This window comes from Ptychodera flava, chromosome 14 (assembly GCF_041260155.1).
Source record: "Ptychodera flava strain L36383 chromosome 14, AS_Pfla_20210202, whole genome shotgun sequence".
In the NCBI taxonomy this organism is placed as follows: Eukaryota; Metazoa; Hemichordata; class Enteropneusta; family Ptychoderidae; genus Ptychodera; species Ptychodera flava.
This window is the reverse complement of record NC_091941.1, coordinates 14821558-14838614: the sequence shown is the minus strand read 5'-3', so window position 1 is coordinate 14838614 and position 17057 is coordinate 14821558. Positions and strand designations below refer to the sequence as shown.

Below are 17057 nucleotides of genomic sequence, written 5' to 3'. Positions count from 1 at the left end.
ACATAATACAATAGTAACATCATGACCTTTAAGTGACCCCCATTCAGAACAATGGCTGTCATATACAATACATCATACAAGAAGTGTATATTATAGAACCTCTCTTAGTTTTTCTACTTTTAAACTTACATCTAATGTTGTGATTTTTAAATTAAAGTCATATGCTCATTTGACTGTGAATGGAACATCACCGAGAAAAAATTGTGTCATTCACTTCCTTCTGCAACTCATTTAGGCAGAGCTATGTGCTTACAACAAGTATCCAGGAGACCAAAGCCATGCACATAATGAACATGAATAAAGTAACTCCATATAGTATATATAGCCAATTACTGGGATTCAAATGACGTATATTTTCTCCATAGCAGTCCACATTAAAATGAGTGGTACTGGTTTATTGCTTTGACAAAACTGCAGAGTGCATCCAGACTAATAAAACGTGTTGCCGAGTTTTCATAGCTTAGTATGGCAAGTAAAATCACAGGGGCTCATAAGTGCCTATTTAAGTCAATATTACAGCGTTTTTTTTTCTTTTTCAATGTTACAAATAAAGCTGAAGAGCACAACATTTGTGTAGCTGTCTTTTGTGTAGCTTGTATTGGCATGTATAGTGCGCCCTCAATGGGGAATGTGATCATATGTAAATACGACCTTTAGTTCCGTGACCTCTAGCCAATTCCTCTGGCCATGCCTTCTGGCCATGTGTACAGACGTCGCTGTGTTAAATTAGTACAGTAAGCATAGCGAGGGCAGGGCAGGAAGTAGGCATGGCTAGAGGTCACGGAACTAAAGGTCACATTTACGAGGACTCACTATACATGCCAATACACGCTACACAAAAGACAGCTACACAAGTGTTGTGCTCTTCAGCTGGATTATTTGTAACATTGAAAAAGAAAGAAAAATGCTGTAATATTGACTTAAATAGGCACTTATGAGGCCCTGTGGTAAAATCACAAATCTGTCACTTCCTTGTCTATACGTATTAGCTTATGTGTATAACCAATAACTGGTTTGCAGTGTTCCCTCAGAAATGGGGCACAACATTCCTTCCAATCAGATCAGCATCAGGGCCTTTGTGGCCAGTGTTTTCCTTTTGAAAACCGTAAAATTGTTAGTGTTGTTTGTTTTTTTTTGCCCAATATTGTCCAACAGTTGCTTATGCAAGATGGAAATTGAAGTCACAAATGCAATTCAAGTTGAACCAAACTGTTATGATGTATATTCGAGTAAGAATGGTGATGTACACACTGATAAATATGTTGGACTTCACATGAATTTTAAAGTGTTCTCAGGGATCGCATCAGGCTAGCAGAGTGTTTTGTCCAGGGTCAATATACCTCTTTGAAAATCCTGGAAAATAGATAATCCACACACAATTTCAAGAATGACAAGGTGATCAATCATAATATTGTAAAAATTAGAAGTAAAATCATATACCGGTAAATGTGATGATATATTGTAAGAATGACGTCTGCAAAATGATATTTTTGACCTCAGAAAGTCCTTAAAATTGTTAAAAAGTCATTGGTTCCTTTGAGTGTATGGACTCTGGCTTTGTAATAACTAGCATTTTGTATCAATGTGATTTGGTTTGTATTCATCTTCTGTATCATATAATTAGTGGCTATTCGCGTAATTAGTAAATGCAAAAGCCAGTTTTCCAGTAATCTGAACATGTATGGGCACCTTGCTATGTAAGGTCATCCTACATCATGTTGACTTGTACATAAAAACATGCATATTCAAGAACTAATTAGTGTCAAGGTCCCAGGGCTCACAGTGAAAACCACTTCAATCAAGTGATTTCACATGGGAATCCTCCCACTCGCGGATGTGCATCAATGAAAATATAACGATGCCTTAGGGATTTCGTCTACTGAAGATTAATTCTTTTGTTAATAGAGAAGTTGAATTTTGTGGAATGTGTCATTCAGCAAATATGAAATCTCCGGATCTGCTTTAAAACAACTTCCGATAGCTTAATATGTAAACTTGATACTTCAATAAAATAAAACAATGATATTCATTACATTGGGTAAACAGATGACATTTCAAATGAAATGGACCGTGTAGAAGATAATTCAGACTTAATACAAAATATGATAGAGCATATTAAAAGTCAACTAGAAAATTCAGTCAGGTGATTGTAAACTTTGACTCCCTAAGACATGACTAATTGATACATCAAACATTTTTTTCTCTGTATGTTTTGATGTAGCCATATTAGTATAGGCAACCTATAGATTTTGAACAAGCCCTCTTTGACAGGGAACAAACTCCTGGCAAACTTGGATGAAGATAAATCAGAAATGACTTCTAAAACCAATTATTGATCAGCGATGCGTGCAAGCTGAAATAAAACAGGAAGTTTTGAAAATTTCATGGGGTGTTTTATTTTTGGCTTGTTTCCCGATGCGTTGCATTACACCATGAAATACCAGAGATCAGCTGTGCTTGTGTGAAATATCATTTATTTCACATTAACAATAACAGCAAAGGTATAAAGTACATTACTAGAATGCATGACAAAGCAAAATTACCTTTCATGAAGTGTCCAGCATATAAAGGTTAAGTTGAGATTTGCAGGATAATTAGTAATTTCAGTGAATTTCACACATCTTTAGCTTTAAATTTAATAGTGAAAAATAAGAAAATCATAGATACCCAACATAAATAAATAAATAAATAAATAACCAGTATCTCAAACATAAATAAATATATACATGAATAAATAAATAAACCTATAAATCAATAAACTTTATGCAAGTCACAATACAGTATATTATCATTATGACTGTAACATGAAATTTAATATATTAACTATGGAACTTCCATTTCTCAATAAGATAATTGTACTATATCTGACTGTAAACAGTCTACACCAATAAAACATTACCTAAACAGTAAAAAGTTTTTAACAACTATAACAATGCAAACTCTAACCACTTTAACATCATCTAAAATTCTTCAAAAAATCGAGAGTATATATATTGATCTTTTGTGACTATACTGATCATTCTTAAGTACAGGTAGATAATTTGTTTAAATTTTCCCTTTCTCCTCATCGCTTGCACTCAATTCAATGATTGCTGTGTATATAGCCCAGCTGTTTAAAGTCTGGTAGTTTACAACTCCCACCTACGGTGGCGTTTTTAGGTGGGGGGAATGAGCAGGTAAAGGTTACAGGCATTGGCAACCACAACACTTGATATTTCAGATGATGGTGAAATATTGGTGAATTCCCCTAACCACAGTAAAACCTGGTTTTACATCATCCTTACCTCCAACCACACAGAATGTTGATAACCTTTAGTTTGACTTAAAGCTAATTGGTTCAGTTCCTTTGGGTGTAAATGTATAATTGTTAGGATCTAACGCGTATGAAATGAGCTTTCACGTTTGTCATCTCATTTACCAAATTATATCAAACTACATATACAGTAAACTTATCTACCCATGGACGGTTGAGCAGTCTTTCACTCCAGCTCCACTGTGTACGATTACTTCATGTGAATGAAAAAATCAGCACACAACACTACAGCACGCTTTTCCATTTTGAAAATTTCAAAATGTGGTCAAATAATTGTCGCAGCTTTTGCCCCAATACCACAGCAATCTAATTGTACACTGTGAGGCATATTGCAAACAATTTCGAAGAAAATTCATGTCACAGTCCCTTCTAAATTTGCTTGATACTTGAATTCTATAACCTTCGAGACTTTGGTTTACAAACCATTATCTTGACCTTGTCTCTGTTGTACGTTTCTGGCACAAGTATCAATATATCCTCAGGAAGGTGACTTGGATATTCAAGTCGTTTTCGTCTTTTGACAGCTGTCCCAGAAGTCACCTAGGAACAAATTGTAGATGAAATCTTTTCAATAAAGTAATTTCACATTATGCATAAATGTGAAAAAGTTGCAAAAATTTTACTATTTTTGGCTAATTTTACGACATTTGGATGTCTATATTGTGCAAGCCTGACAGATATTATCATGTGCATTGGTTGGTATACCCACAAGGGTAAAACCATCTTGATCATCAACAATTAAAACATGCAACACAGTTCATATTAGAGCTGTTGGAGTACACAATAAAAATAATCCAGCAATTGTGAATGTTGCATTAGGGAACTTAATTTGCAATATTTCTTGATCATTAAAGCTGAATGAAGCAAATTTATTTCGACAATGATGGGAACAAAAGATAAGACTGTGCAGGTAGCAAGCAACATGCCTGAGGCAATGGGTCACAATAGGTCATTTTGGAGATGATGGCTGATGAAAAGCTGGTGTGAGGGGTATCCATGAAATATCTCAAGGGAGGGGGGAATCCAGTGAGGGGATGAGGGCAAGGTGTCTCTTGCAGTTATTGAAGGACTGGTGAAAATCTCAGTTCCAATTATGTAAGTGCATCAAACATGAATCCTACATCTTTTACCACCAAAAACATAGAGTAATATTTGCCCACGTCTTCATGAAAATTGCACAAAGGTTTGTAATGACAGTGAAAAATTGTAATTAGGAAAAGCAGATCTTACTTTGACTGGTTTCTTTGGTTGGACTGGCCTTGTCTTTTTGATACCGCTGACCTCTGAGTTTGGAGTCTTTAGGAAGCACTGTACTGCTTTTTCCTTGTCGAGACTGCATCCTACAGTATCACCGAGATGTGACAATACACTATTATCTTGCAGCTTTTCCAGTTCTGATATTGATTTGGACGCTTGTGACTTGACGGTTGAATTGTGTTTCTGATCAATTCTACTACCAATCCCCTTTGTTTTGGATGGAAAAGTCAAATCTTTTGGGTTGCTCTGATTAGTTGCATGTGACAGAGCAGCTGACGTATCTTCTTCAAAGTCAAATTCCATTGTATCAGAGCCTGGACACAGGACAATTTTGCCTGGTTTTCCTAAAATGTCAGCTCTCCCCTTTTTCTGTGCTGAATTTCCTCGGACAGCCTTGTGGCCTGTGTTTGGAATCACTTCTGTTGCTTTTGTTGGGGTTTTACTTACTACGACAGTCTGTCTTCTTGCAGGGGTTTTATTTTTCACCGTGCGTTCCGGCATTCTTGGTGTTTTCAGGGAACACCACTGAGAATCGGAGTCGTCAGAATCAATCGCTGTATCACCATCCTGAGTTACAAAGCAGCTGTTGGTGCCTTCTTCCATACCAAGCATGGTCAGAGTCTGGACAGAAATTCAGAAATGATCAATTAGTATTTATTTATTTATTTATTTATCTATTTGCTGGATCCCTTTTAGATCAGGGGCTCACTAAATAAAACATTAGGAGCTGCAAAACACTGATGAAAAATAAATTTCAATTACAGAGAGAAGAAGAAGGAAAAACAAAAAACAATAAAAAACAAAACAAAAACAAAAAACAAAAAAAACAACAAAACACAGCAACAATAATAATAAAAACTAGAATGCTAACAGCTAGTTCAAAACATTCCTTCTCTTGTCTATAGCTTCGACTAAGAATTGTTTAAAAATAATATCAATTTTGTAGCTTAATTCAGGGTTGTAGTTTTCAGTTGAATCTCCTAAATACAAACAAATCAACCCTTTTGCTTAAAATTCATTTAGTAACAAATGTTCGAGGCACTACCACATTACCAATATTAAGGTTTCGCAAATTTCAGTGTCACAATTACACACGCCCATTTATTTATAAGGTTAGAAATATTTGCCAGCTGGTACACAATAATAACTAAATAAACAATTTAAACGGGAGGAGGGGGGTGTCGGAACTACGCGTGTGCGACTCTCTTATTTATAAACAATGTATTTCATGCATATCTATGCATCACTTCAACATAGCTGCAACATATAAATTTTATGATATTCGTTGTTAACAAGCATGTTCCAACTTTCGTCAATCACTAATGTACCCTAGATACAGTATTTACATCGGTCATAGGGGTCCCTGGCAACCTTTGAGCAGAGTTCCAATGACCACCTCCCTTTAACCCTTTGAAATCATACATTACCTAATATCTGATATACAGCTTTTAACCTTAGGACCTATATATGTAACACTGATCCTTGTGATGGGTTGATATATCTCAGCCTGGGACTGAGACATGGAAGAGCAGCCTGGTGGCTGCAAGAGTATGCTCACACAGTCATTGCTGCTAGGACCATGAAACATAAAAAGCGCATAAGAGTAGTGAACAGAGAGGAAAATCCAAGCTGTATCATTTTTATGACATTCACAGACACAAGACAATGCCTGTGACATATAATCCATTGTTGTGACCATGTTGTAGCTAGTTTTTGTGTGATCTCATTGTAACTCACCAAAGGGACATGTATATACTTATAACAGAGAGGCTTATAATTCATAGAATGAGATATACTTTTGCAGAATGGGGATCAATGAACACAAAGTGTGTATGTTTCACAGGAAAAAACTTGCGATGCACAAATTTGAAACCCTGCCATTGTCACATATTCCTTAAAAGCAGGGAGTCCTGTAGGTTCAATAATTACAATAGGTAGAAATTCCAAAAGCCTGGCTGTCACCTCTGTTGCTCTTGTACACAGCACTTGCAAAGGGATCGAAGTCCTTTAAGTACTCATACAATCACAATGACTTTTGAGTACATCTGTGCTAGCTGCCTTTGCTTGCACAGATCAAAACCATAGAATGCTTTCCTTTCACTCTGCATATGCCCTAATTCTGAGGTGAAGTATTTTGGCTGTCTGGCCACGTACACATACAGTCTGGCTACAAGTCACTTTGTTTATATTGCCATAAATCAGTACACACAAAATTGGAAATTATTCAAGTTCTTGTAACTTTGTTTACAATCCATATAATTACAGTATACCATTCAACAGTGCAGAGCAATAATTTGCTGCCTGATGATTTTGTCTGAGAATGAAAAGACTTCATGGGCTAAAGCGTTGTTTCATACCTGTTGCTGTACATGCATGACATACATGTACTTTCTCCACGTTTTATTTGGATATTATGTAGGTCATACAACACTTACACTATGAATGCTAACATGACAGAGTTCAGTGCGTAACTGTCTGGTCATCAACACAGTGATTAAATTCTATGCTTGTCATAATTTCTCTGAGACAATACCATGAAATGCACAACAGACTGCGCACTGAAATAGGAAATCTACTGACAACCTGGACTTCAACTCTGACCTGAAACATGTACCTGTCTTTTCAGTGAATGGTTTATTTCAGAGGTGAACCAGAATGGGCAGTGAAGAGACTGCATTAATGTACCGAAAAAAACAGCTACACTTACAAAAGATGGTTCACTCACTGCTCAGGTGACTTGGTTTTGTTGAGAATATTACTGCAGTGACCCTGCACACATAATGAAATGGGATATGTAGGATCAGACGGCACAAGTGATGAAAAGATGGATGTCTTAGAGCTATGTTCTTGTATCTAAAGTTCAAACGTGATAGGTTCTGCAGCCATTCATGTACACCCTAATTCACTGTCTTAAATTCTACATAATTTGTAAAGCACAAGCAAGTAATGCAGCAGCAAAGCCAACTTGATTGCTTCCAGGGAAAGTGTCACCGGTTGTTCTTTTGGAATTATAAATATGCTATTCACAGGTATTTTGAACAAAGTTGAAACCAGAAAGGGAAAGTGAATGGTCCCGCACATGTACTTTCCAGCTTCATTAAAGGAAAACATTTTCCTCCTGTCCACTAGTTTTCCCCTATTCTCATTCCCTATTTTGACCCAGATGGTTCTTTCCTCTGAAAGGATTTTGCTATTCCCATCAGTTAATCCTTGATACAAGCTGTCTGCCCACCATTTCCCTGCCCGTGTCCTTTGACATGAGAAAAGTTTCAAACTCTATCCACTGAGAATCTGTTTATGAATACATGTACCGTAAAGTAGAACACGCCTAAAAGACAAACATTTGAGCTGTCAAATTTTTAAAATACCTTTATGGTCTACCACTTGTGGGGGCTCATTTTGAAATTCATAGTGTGACTACAGTTTTCACAGGCTTATTTTGTGAGAATCAAAATTTTAATATTTTCCAACTAAGTTAATACAGGGAACATGGCAGCAATTTTGAATTTTGAGAGTCATTACATATTGAGAAATTTCTGTCTTGTACCAAATTTTGTATTTTGACCCCTGATTTTATTTTCAATTTTGATAGGGCATCATTTAAATTTCACTTAAAAAAAGTTTAAGTCTTTCAGATTTGAAGCACATACTACCTTAAGTGAAATAGCGGTGAAAGCTTTATTGCACAAAGCCAAATCTAAATGCCCCTGATCACTTCATTTCTGGGAACTCAAAAAGACCTCTCAGCATGACATTCACCCTACACATGCAAGAAATATCTGTACGTGACTTACTCCTGGCAATCTGCTTGATGCGGCACTTTCTACTTTGGAAAGATGATATGTATTCACATGTATCTCATCTGAGTTCACGGTCCGTTCTTTCAACATCGGCTGCAGTAAGATTTCTTCTGATGGAATGTCAATGCAGGATAAATCCAACTGGAAATAAAGAGAGACACAAAACATCAAACACTATTGGATAAGTATCTACATATAGTAACAAATCCATCAACCAATAGCATATGAAAATCACCAATCTCTAAAATGTGGTAGAGCAACTCAATCAGCCTGTTTAACAGACAAAGTGTCTCATGATTTCTAATCCATGTGACACTGACAATATCAAATAGATGCAAACTTTACGTTTGAAGAAATGACCACATCACCAGACATACATATGCCTACACCACAAAAGCACTCAAGTACTGTGAGCATTTGTATTTCAAAGTGCATTAGATATACGCATGCACTAGCCATGCTCAATCCTGCACGTCTGTATTACCATTCAATTATGATGTTGCACATGTGTAATGTTTGGACTTACTGTACATATCTATCATGACATATTAAAATCAGAATTGTTTGGAACAGCAAAATTGCCCCCCAAAGGAAGGATACGGTGTTCACATACATGGAAATTGAATGCCGAGTTATTCTCTTGCTACAATATATCAGCGTACAAGCTTTTGGATAGAACAACTGTGCTTACATTCAGCCATTCACAGCAACCTGCAGAGACTACGCAAAATCAGTAGCTAGATAAATTGTTGACACAGAGATAGATAAGCCTGCATTTTGCAGTTTACTGTGGTTATATTGAATACTTACACCTGTTAACCCTTGGCAATCATTGTCAACTTTTCCATGTTTACCTCCATGTTTGGCAGCTTGTGGTGTACTTGTCAGATAGTGTTTATCAGGCGCCTTCTCAGAAGAGGAAAGAACACACTGTGAGTTGTTGAAATAAATTATCAATAAATAAAAAAGAATTAATTTAAAGTTATGGTAGTATGTATTGAATTGATGCAGGGAACATTGGTCTAGAGTATAAGACCGATTCAAATGCTATTACCATAATTACAAGCAACCTGCATAAACAATGCTTTGAGTAATGCTACTAAAATATAAACAGAATGTAAAGAGATAATACTCTTTTGATGATATTAAATGAAAACATACTGTTCATCAATTTTGTAAATGACAACAGTCATTCAGATAAAATGCACATGGATGCCTATTTTGGGGCACATATATCGTTTTGTTGTTGACAATGATGACGATTATACAAAATATATTATATCATACCAGTATATTGATGGCAAAAATGCAGTGATCTGATTGGTTGAGACGCAAAAAGAACAACGGTATATTGGCGATACACCATGGCTGGCATACGCCCGAGCTCTCAGCTTGAGCAATAACCCGTTTTTCACGTTCCATACTGTTATGATATAATAGCAATAAATCACACCCAGCGACGGTATACCACTCGATTCTGACCAGTTCACTCCATATATGCACTCGCTATCGCTCGTGCATATATGTCATGAACTGGTCAAAATCTCGTGGTATACCATCACTTGGTGTGCTTCATTGCTTAATCAATGCATACATGTACCTGCTCATATTGATTACAATGATGATCATAATAAATTGAAGAAAATTACAACCAGTTAAACAAACAATGGAGAGGTTGCCTGAATAAAACAAGTCATCGAAAGATGACACAGTCCCCGCTGTTTACATTGTTTGGAATGTTTAGTAGCTGTAAACTACTGATAATTGTGTTAATGTTGAATTCTGAGTATCATGTCAATAACATTCAACATCTAAGAATTCCTAGGGTTTCTGCGAGCCCTCGAGGCAAATATCTCCCTTGCTCTGCCGTACGGGAAATCGGCAACACACGGCCCTTCCATTGAGAGCAACATCAAATTATCTACATTGCCGTAGGAAAATCTACTACGGGCTCCTGTTTTAGCAGCTGAAGCCCTTTTCGCATGCAACCAAGGATACAGGAATTACTACTGCAATACATGTCAATTGTCGAACTGCAGGAAACCTTTCCGCATATTCTTGAATTAGCAAACGACATGACTCCGAGTTCTCAGCGTAAACTTCGCTTGTCTGAAGTCGTTTCTAAACGCGTTGCCGTGAGTGCTCACGGTTTACGTAGTCTGATCCAAGATGATCGATGAAGTTTCAAGTGCCTCGATACCGTAGTCACGGAGTTCATTGTCAATCTCTGGGTATTTACTTGCATTTATGACTTTGTCAAGACACAATAGGATATTAGTACATGTAGTACAGTTGGCAGGAAATCGCTCCTCCGTTCGCTGTATCAAATGTTCGGCGCGATGAAGCGTCGACGCGAGTTTGCACAGGCAAAGCGGATGACGCAGCTCTCATTAGCATATATCAGGTCGTGTGGTTGGCTTCGATTTCTTCTCTGAACTCGCGTTCATGATTCCTTTACATCTAACACTGTCCGTAATTCTGCGATGGTCGACTGTATCATTGGTTGTATTATCGAAAGGTTGCATTCATGATTCCTTTACATCTAACACTGTCCGTAATTCTGCGATGGTCGACTGTATCATTGGTTGTATTATCGAAAGGTTTGCATCCTGACTATGAAAGACAAAATTACATTGGTCAATGATCGGCATCATCAACATGCATGTCATGGCTATATACGAACGAATATTGTTTGCTTCAACAAGCCGTCTGCAACGTTGTTATTTGCGGCATTCATCACCAAACTCCAAAACAGTGCGGGCCTTCGCATCGTTACGCTCCACCAAGGGATAGCCATCGGGCAGAGCATGGCTCCTTCAGACTTTGAAAGTCGACGTTCTTTCTCGAGTATTTTATTTCGATCCCGTACTAGCCGTTCTTTCAACTTCCGAGTAGCGAAAAAAGTTGAATATTAATGACGGTTTTTCGGTACTGCATTACTTTGCGGACGGCATCATTTGTGGCCAATGCAGTCGACGTCGAACGCCGCCTTCATTTTTTCGTCCCGTCATGACGAACCGTCTGATCCCAAACAGATAGATAACTTTGTCAAACAGCCACATTTCATAGCACGTGTTCACTGCATGTGATCACCAGCGATTCAAATCGTCTGACCATACCATTATTTTACGGGAGCCCGCATGAACAACCGTAGTGCTTGTCAACGATGACGTTTAAAACTGACGAGATGACATTTTTTGCAAATTACTAAAGCTTTCTGTGGCTCTCGTTCATCACGACAGACAACGCTTGACGTCTAAAACTCCTAAAACTGACCAACCGAAACCGTCACCAGTCCTGCGAAATACCTTTTGGAATCGACTACAACCTTTGCTAGCGTCTCCCCCATAAATAATCGTACAGTCCGGTGATTTACGTCATCAGTGTATTTACATGATCCAAACATTGGCTTCAGATTCGGATTCAGAGAAAAAAAGTCTGAATAAAAGACATCAAGAGTAATTTTGGTGACTAAAATTGAATTATTTTGAGATAATAAGGACTGTGCATCAAGAGACCATATGGTACTACATTTATGCCCAGTTAGAAAACGATCGCTTCACAGATGCCACAGAAATCGTTGATGACAGGTGCACGGACGGAAGGACGCCGGGACGGACATGACCTAACCCACTAAGTCCCCGCTTGCGGGGACTTAATAATGTGAACATACTGGGTACATTTTACATGTGCATTTATATTAACCAACGATTTACTATAAACCCTGATCAGGAATATCTCACAATTTAAAGGTATGAATATTCACTATGTAGAATTTTAGCACACAAAATGATTTCACAAGCGTGATACAGTGCAATGGATCATGAACACAGTGGTGTGGACAAGCTGTGTACAAACCATAGACCCACAAGTTTTCTCAAGGGTCTATGGTACAACATAGTGCTCCCTGAAAATTCACTTTTAATTGTCACACTTTGAAAAAAACAACACAGGTATAAGTCGGCATACAAGCACGTACTCATGGTGACTGTTGAAATGGGGACACTATTCTGTTCTGTACTGATGTGAGGAAATTATTTTTGAAAGATATTAACAGTGATGATAAATTGTTTTCATCATAGACAGGTGGACATCTGAGTTTTATCAAAGTTTGAATATTGCATGAATGTGCATCTCCTATCACATATTCTTATACTACTAAGTATTGTAAATTGATTTTTGTACAGTTTTACCTCTGGCAAGTGACATAACATCACACAGGAAGATAACAGATTGGTTTTGAGGGGATTAAATACTCTTTATTTGAGGGGAAAAATAGCCAGTTTCTTACTGTAGTTATTTTATCACCCGTATGTGTGGGATCCTCTGATTCTACAAAATGATCCATGGAATCATGATGCCGGAATCCTGCCGGCTTGCCAAGATGTCCATGTCTTTGTTCTTGCACCTCTAGTAATTATAAACAAAAATGAATTCAACAGACAGAGTATTGCACTATCATGCATCAAAGCAAGGTTTGAGTGTTTTTTTCAGAGGAATAAGCTGAATTTCCCAGTTACGTTGACTGTAAGAGGTAATCATAATTACTAGCTTGTGCTTGGCAAGAGAATCAGGTCAATGATAACAATTCCAATTTCTTTGAACGGCAATAGCTGTAGCTCTAAATAATATTGCCTCTTATCAACAAAAACATATTGTATGGTATGCATTTCCTTGAGCAGCTGTAAGTTTTTGTTTTCATGCATGTGATAATTTATAATTATTCACTTTTTCTATTCTGAAATATGGACAAAAATAAACCAATTGTATAATAATAATGTAGAACAGAGGTGCAGTTAATCAAATCCTACCTTGAAATTGACAATTAGGATCAACACTTATCAGGGACGGACTTGGTGGAAGCGTGGATGAACTTGACAGAAATTCTGAAACAAATGAATGATAATTGACTTGCACCATAAATGGACGAAGGAAATTCAAGACTGATAGCTATGGCAAGGATGAAAAATTCCACTCAAGGAATCTCTTTGTTAAAAAACTTGTTTTCTGCTAAGCTAAATGCATGACATATGATTGCGGCAGGAATTATTCAAAACTTACCATAAGGATCTTGATTACCAGGTACCTCTGAGATTTCATCCAGTTTGTCCATTTCATTTCCACATGGAGATTTGCCTTCAATCAGGGAAGAATTCCTGTATTGATGGTGGAACAATTTTGGCCTGTGGCTTGTCCTTTGTGCTGGTATGTGAACTGAAATGGAAATATACACCAATTATCATGCCTATGAAGAAATGTACATAGAGGTCTTTGTGATGTTTCCAGAAACCACTTGCCTTTAGAGTTCCAATTACATAAATATGATGAAGATTATGATCAAAGGTAAAAATCAGTGAGAAACAAAAATTTGTAAAAATTCACCCAATTTCTTTCATGTTTTTACTGATTACTTCTTAATGTGAATTGCACCATCGTTTCATCTCTCTTTCTATTGAAAACCTCCTTTTGCATTTAACTGTTGGAATACATTCGTTTGTATCAGTACAGAAGAGTCTGTTGATGGCACTGATTGCTCATCTAATCCATCACTTGAAGTGAAATGTAACCCCTTTCAGCATTTCAGTTTTATACCCAGCCACTTTCATACTGAAAATAGTATTTACCTGTCACCATTGGTTTGTCTCGTGGAATTTCTGTGTCTGAATATTCTTCAGAAGAATTTTCGCCGCTTTGCAATTCTGTATCTAAAAAGTAACAAAACACAAAAAATGCTCCCTTAATGGCTGTTCCCTGAGGCACTTTCAACAGTAGTGCCAAGAAACAACACAGTAGATAAATGTATCATGTTGATGTGATTTCTTGCATGCATTGAAGTGATCACCGACACTTTTGTTGCTGTATGAATATAGATGAATTATGGCAGCGCGTGTGATGATCTGAGTGATTGGTTAAACAGTTGAAAGTTACATGTAATGCTTCTGTATGTAACGTCATTGCAAATTTGCAGACTATAGTGGATATAGCACAGTGATCATTCTTTGGTGAGGGTATGTACCAGTATATCTTACAGAGAGAGAAATTTCCCACCTGACACTGATTCTCCTTCCATTGCTGTGGTCCCTGTGAGGTGGCTCTGAAGACCTGATGGAACAACACTTGAGCTGATCGTTTCCCCCATTTCTTGTGTACATTCAGGCATTCCTTCAAGAACTCGGGAGGATACATTCTGATGAGAGAAAGCAGTACACTAATTACTTGATGAAACATTTTGCATACTGCATTGACTCTGGCTTCAACAAGGCACAACTGGCTGATCAACGATGTTAGAATCTGTGAACATGTACTTACAGAGTTCATATCAGTGTCCTGTAAAGTTGCATCAGATGATGGACTGACACGGAAAGGCTCTGTTTGGAAAATGAAAGTACAAATATTTAGGAAAATACTGCATGCAAGCATCAGTATGCTTTCTCTTCTTTTTTCTCCCTTGTCCCTCTGCCTATCTCTCAACACACACACACTTCCTTAATGTATGCCATGGCTCAGAAACAGTACGAGTAATTTTGCTTAGAAATGATGGCAAGTTTGATATCACAATGTGGAGAGCTCCTTCTGGTCTGGAATGTCATAAAGAGATATTCACTCATATGGTGATCAACACATAACAGTTTTGGTAGAAAATTTGATACAACATAGTACATTTAAAGACAAGTAATTGACACGATTTCCACCTTCAAATTAAAGGTTGATTGATGACATATAAGTTGACAACAGCCCCATATACTTTGGGCTGTACCTGACATTTAGAAACCACCATTTATAAGCCTCAATCACACAACTCAAACAATTTTACTGTGCGTTTCAAAAAATTAACTTACTTTTACGGGAAACCTTCAAACTATGTTGTTTGGTAGTTTCTTGAATGAGAGAAGATCTGAAAAAAAATTAACTTAACCTCAGTGCATGAAATTTAATTACATTTTTTGCATTCTAAGTGAAATGTTCTAGTTTGATTGCCTCTGCATCTTCACATGGTCATCCATCGATCAGAATTTTGATGAGACGTAAAATTCTTACCTTTGTAAGCATGCATTAACAACTGTGTTGACACCAACAGTGATATCGTACTTTGGCATCACTGATTTCCTTTTTACAGTCAGTTTTGTTGGTGTGTTCATGGGTCTGGCATCATTTTTGGCGAGTATATTTGGACCTAGAATAGAAACCATAAAAGATGTCGCCTATCTTGAAGTGAAGTTCAATATCTTTATTTTATGATGTGTGTATATATACATCAGGACAACATTGATTGGTGTACATTCTGTTATGGTTTACCGTTGGCAAACCTGCATAACTCAAATTATCTTTGCAACTTCTACTGTTAGTGTGTACCTAAACATCACTTGACACAGAAAGTCATACAGAGTAATTCCATCAATTACAAACACATGCACTTTCATCATGTCCATCTAATAACTCTCAGTGCAAAGTTGAATTGGATAGAAAAGTTAAGAATGTCTGAGGGGAGAGGATAGCGCTATGTACTATAATACTCGCTTTAGTGACAGAGGAAAAAAAAAAATTTCTCTCCTGGCTAGGAAGTTACAGTTCTATATTGCCAGTACCATAATACATTCAGCTGAAAATATAACTGTATTTTGACATTGCAGATCAAATTATCTTTCATACCTTCCATCTAATTTTATCCGATAATGATGCAAATCAATACTATGAAAGTTAATTTTTGAAGTATCAAATTACAGTCACAGTGCCAATTTACAAGCGGTATAGCCACAAAATGATGAGGTCAAATCGCCGTACACAATACACAGTGCCATAATAACAAGGCGTCTGTGCTTTGTGTACGGCGATTTGACGTCATCAGTTTGTGGCTATTGTGTACCACTTGTAAAATGGTGCCACAGTCACTATTGGATGTTGTCTTGAATGTTTTGTACAATCCATGCCATGATGAAATGGAATTATGATACACACTACCTATTACTGAAAAAACAAGGAATTACACTAATGCCATGAAGTACATAACCATCATGATACCCCTCCAAGTACATTCAAAGTGCCTTTAACCTGTACATCCCCCCCCCCCCATATTTTCTGTGTAACCACAGTCCCTCCAGTGTCCACAGCCGTGGTGTAACCTGTAAACATGTCCACATTCACCATTGATGATAATGTGTTTGAGCCAAATCATGGTGGTCATATATAAGGGATATATAAAGGATGACAAAGTACGAATTTACACTCCACAAACCGATATTATGGTGATAAAAAAGGCCATCAATATAAGAATGATGAATTGCATGATACAGACCAGCTTTTTTGATTGAAGAAAGTCTATCAAACGCACTGTCATCTTCTTGTATCGCCTGCAAAGGTCGCTTCTTCGAATATGTCTTTCTGTACTGGCCTTTGAGTCGAGAGTGAACACTCATATTGAATTTTGTCGCTTTGTTCACTCAAAAAAGTAATGAACATAACATAATCTGATCACTTGGCTTTGCAATAAGCCATCCATTCCATCTGAGAAAAAAGAACAAAAAATATCAATGAAAATCAGAAGTTTGTTTTCACCTTCCCATAAGCCTGGGAATTGCAACTTGTACCTTTTAATAGTAGGTCACACTCTCACAAACAACTGTTCGCACATTGGCGGCCTGCGCTATGTTTGCGTACATCCAGCAGTGCCCGGAAATCTAAGCTTGTGG

The 17057-nt window shown here is 37.3% G+C and overlaps 1 protein-coding gene across 2 annotated transcripts; it reads right to left on the bottom strand.

Moving 5' to 3' along the window:
• Window positions 1–157: 157 nt before the first annotated feature.
• On the bottom strand, window positions 158–16835 carry LOC139149481 (uncharacterized). 2 transcript variants are annotated; one of them, XM_070721254.1, is made up of 13 exons: window positions 16664–16835; window positions 15409–15544; window positions 15210–15265; window positions 14680–14738; window positions 14419–14557; window positions 13995–14075; window positions 13432–13584; window positions 13182–13256; window positions 12662–12780; window positions 9181–9279; window positions 8365–8511; window positions 4544–5191; window positions 158–3853 (listed from the first exon to the last, which is right to left on the bottom strand). In XM_070721254.1, the coding sequence occupies exons 1-13, from the start codon at window positions 16782–16784 to the stop codon at window positions 3707–3709; spliced, it is 1980 nt and encodes a 659-aa protein (XP_070577355.1). In that variant the 5' UTR covers window positions 16785–16835; the 3' UTR covers window positions 158–3706. The 2 variants fall into 2 exon arrangements, with proteins under 2 accessions (XP_070577355.1, XP_070577356.1); XM_070721255.1 differs by having other exon boundaries at window positions 9181–9276.
• Between the last annotated feature and the right edge of the window lie 222 nt (window positions 16836–17057).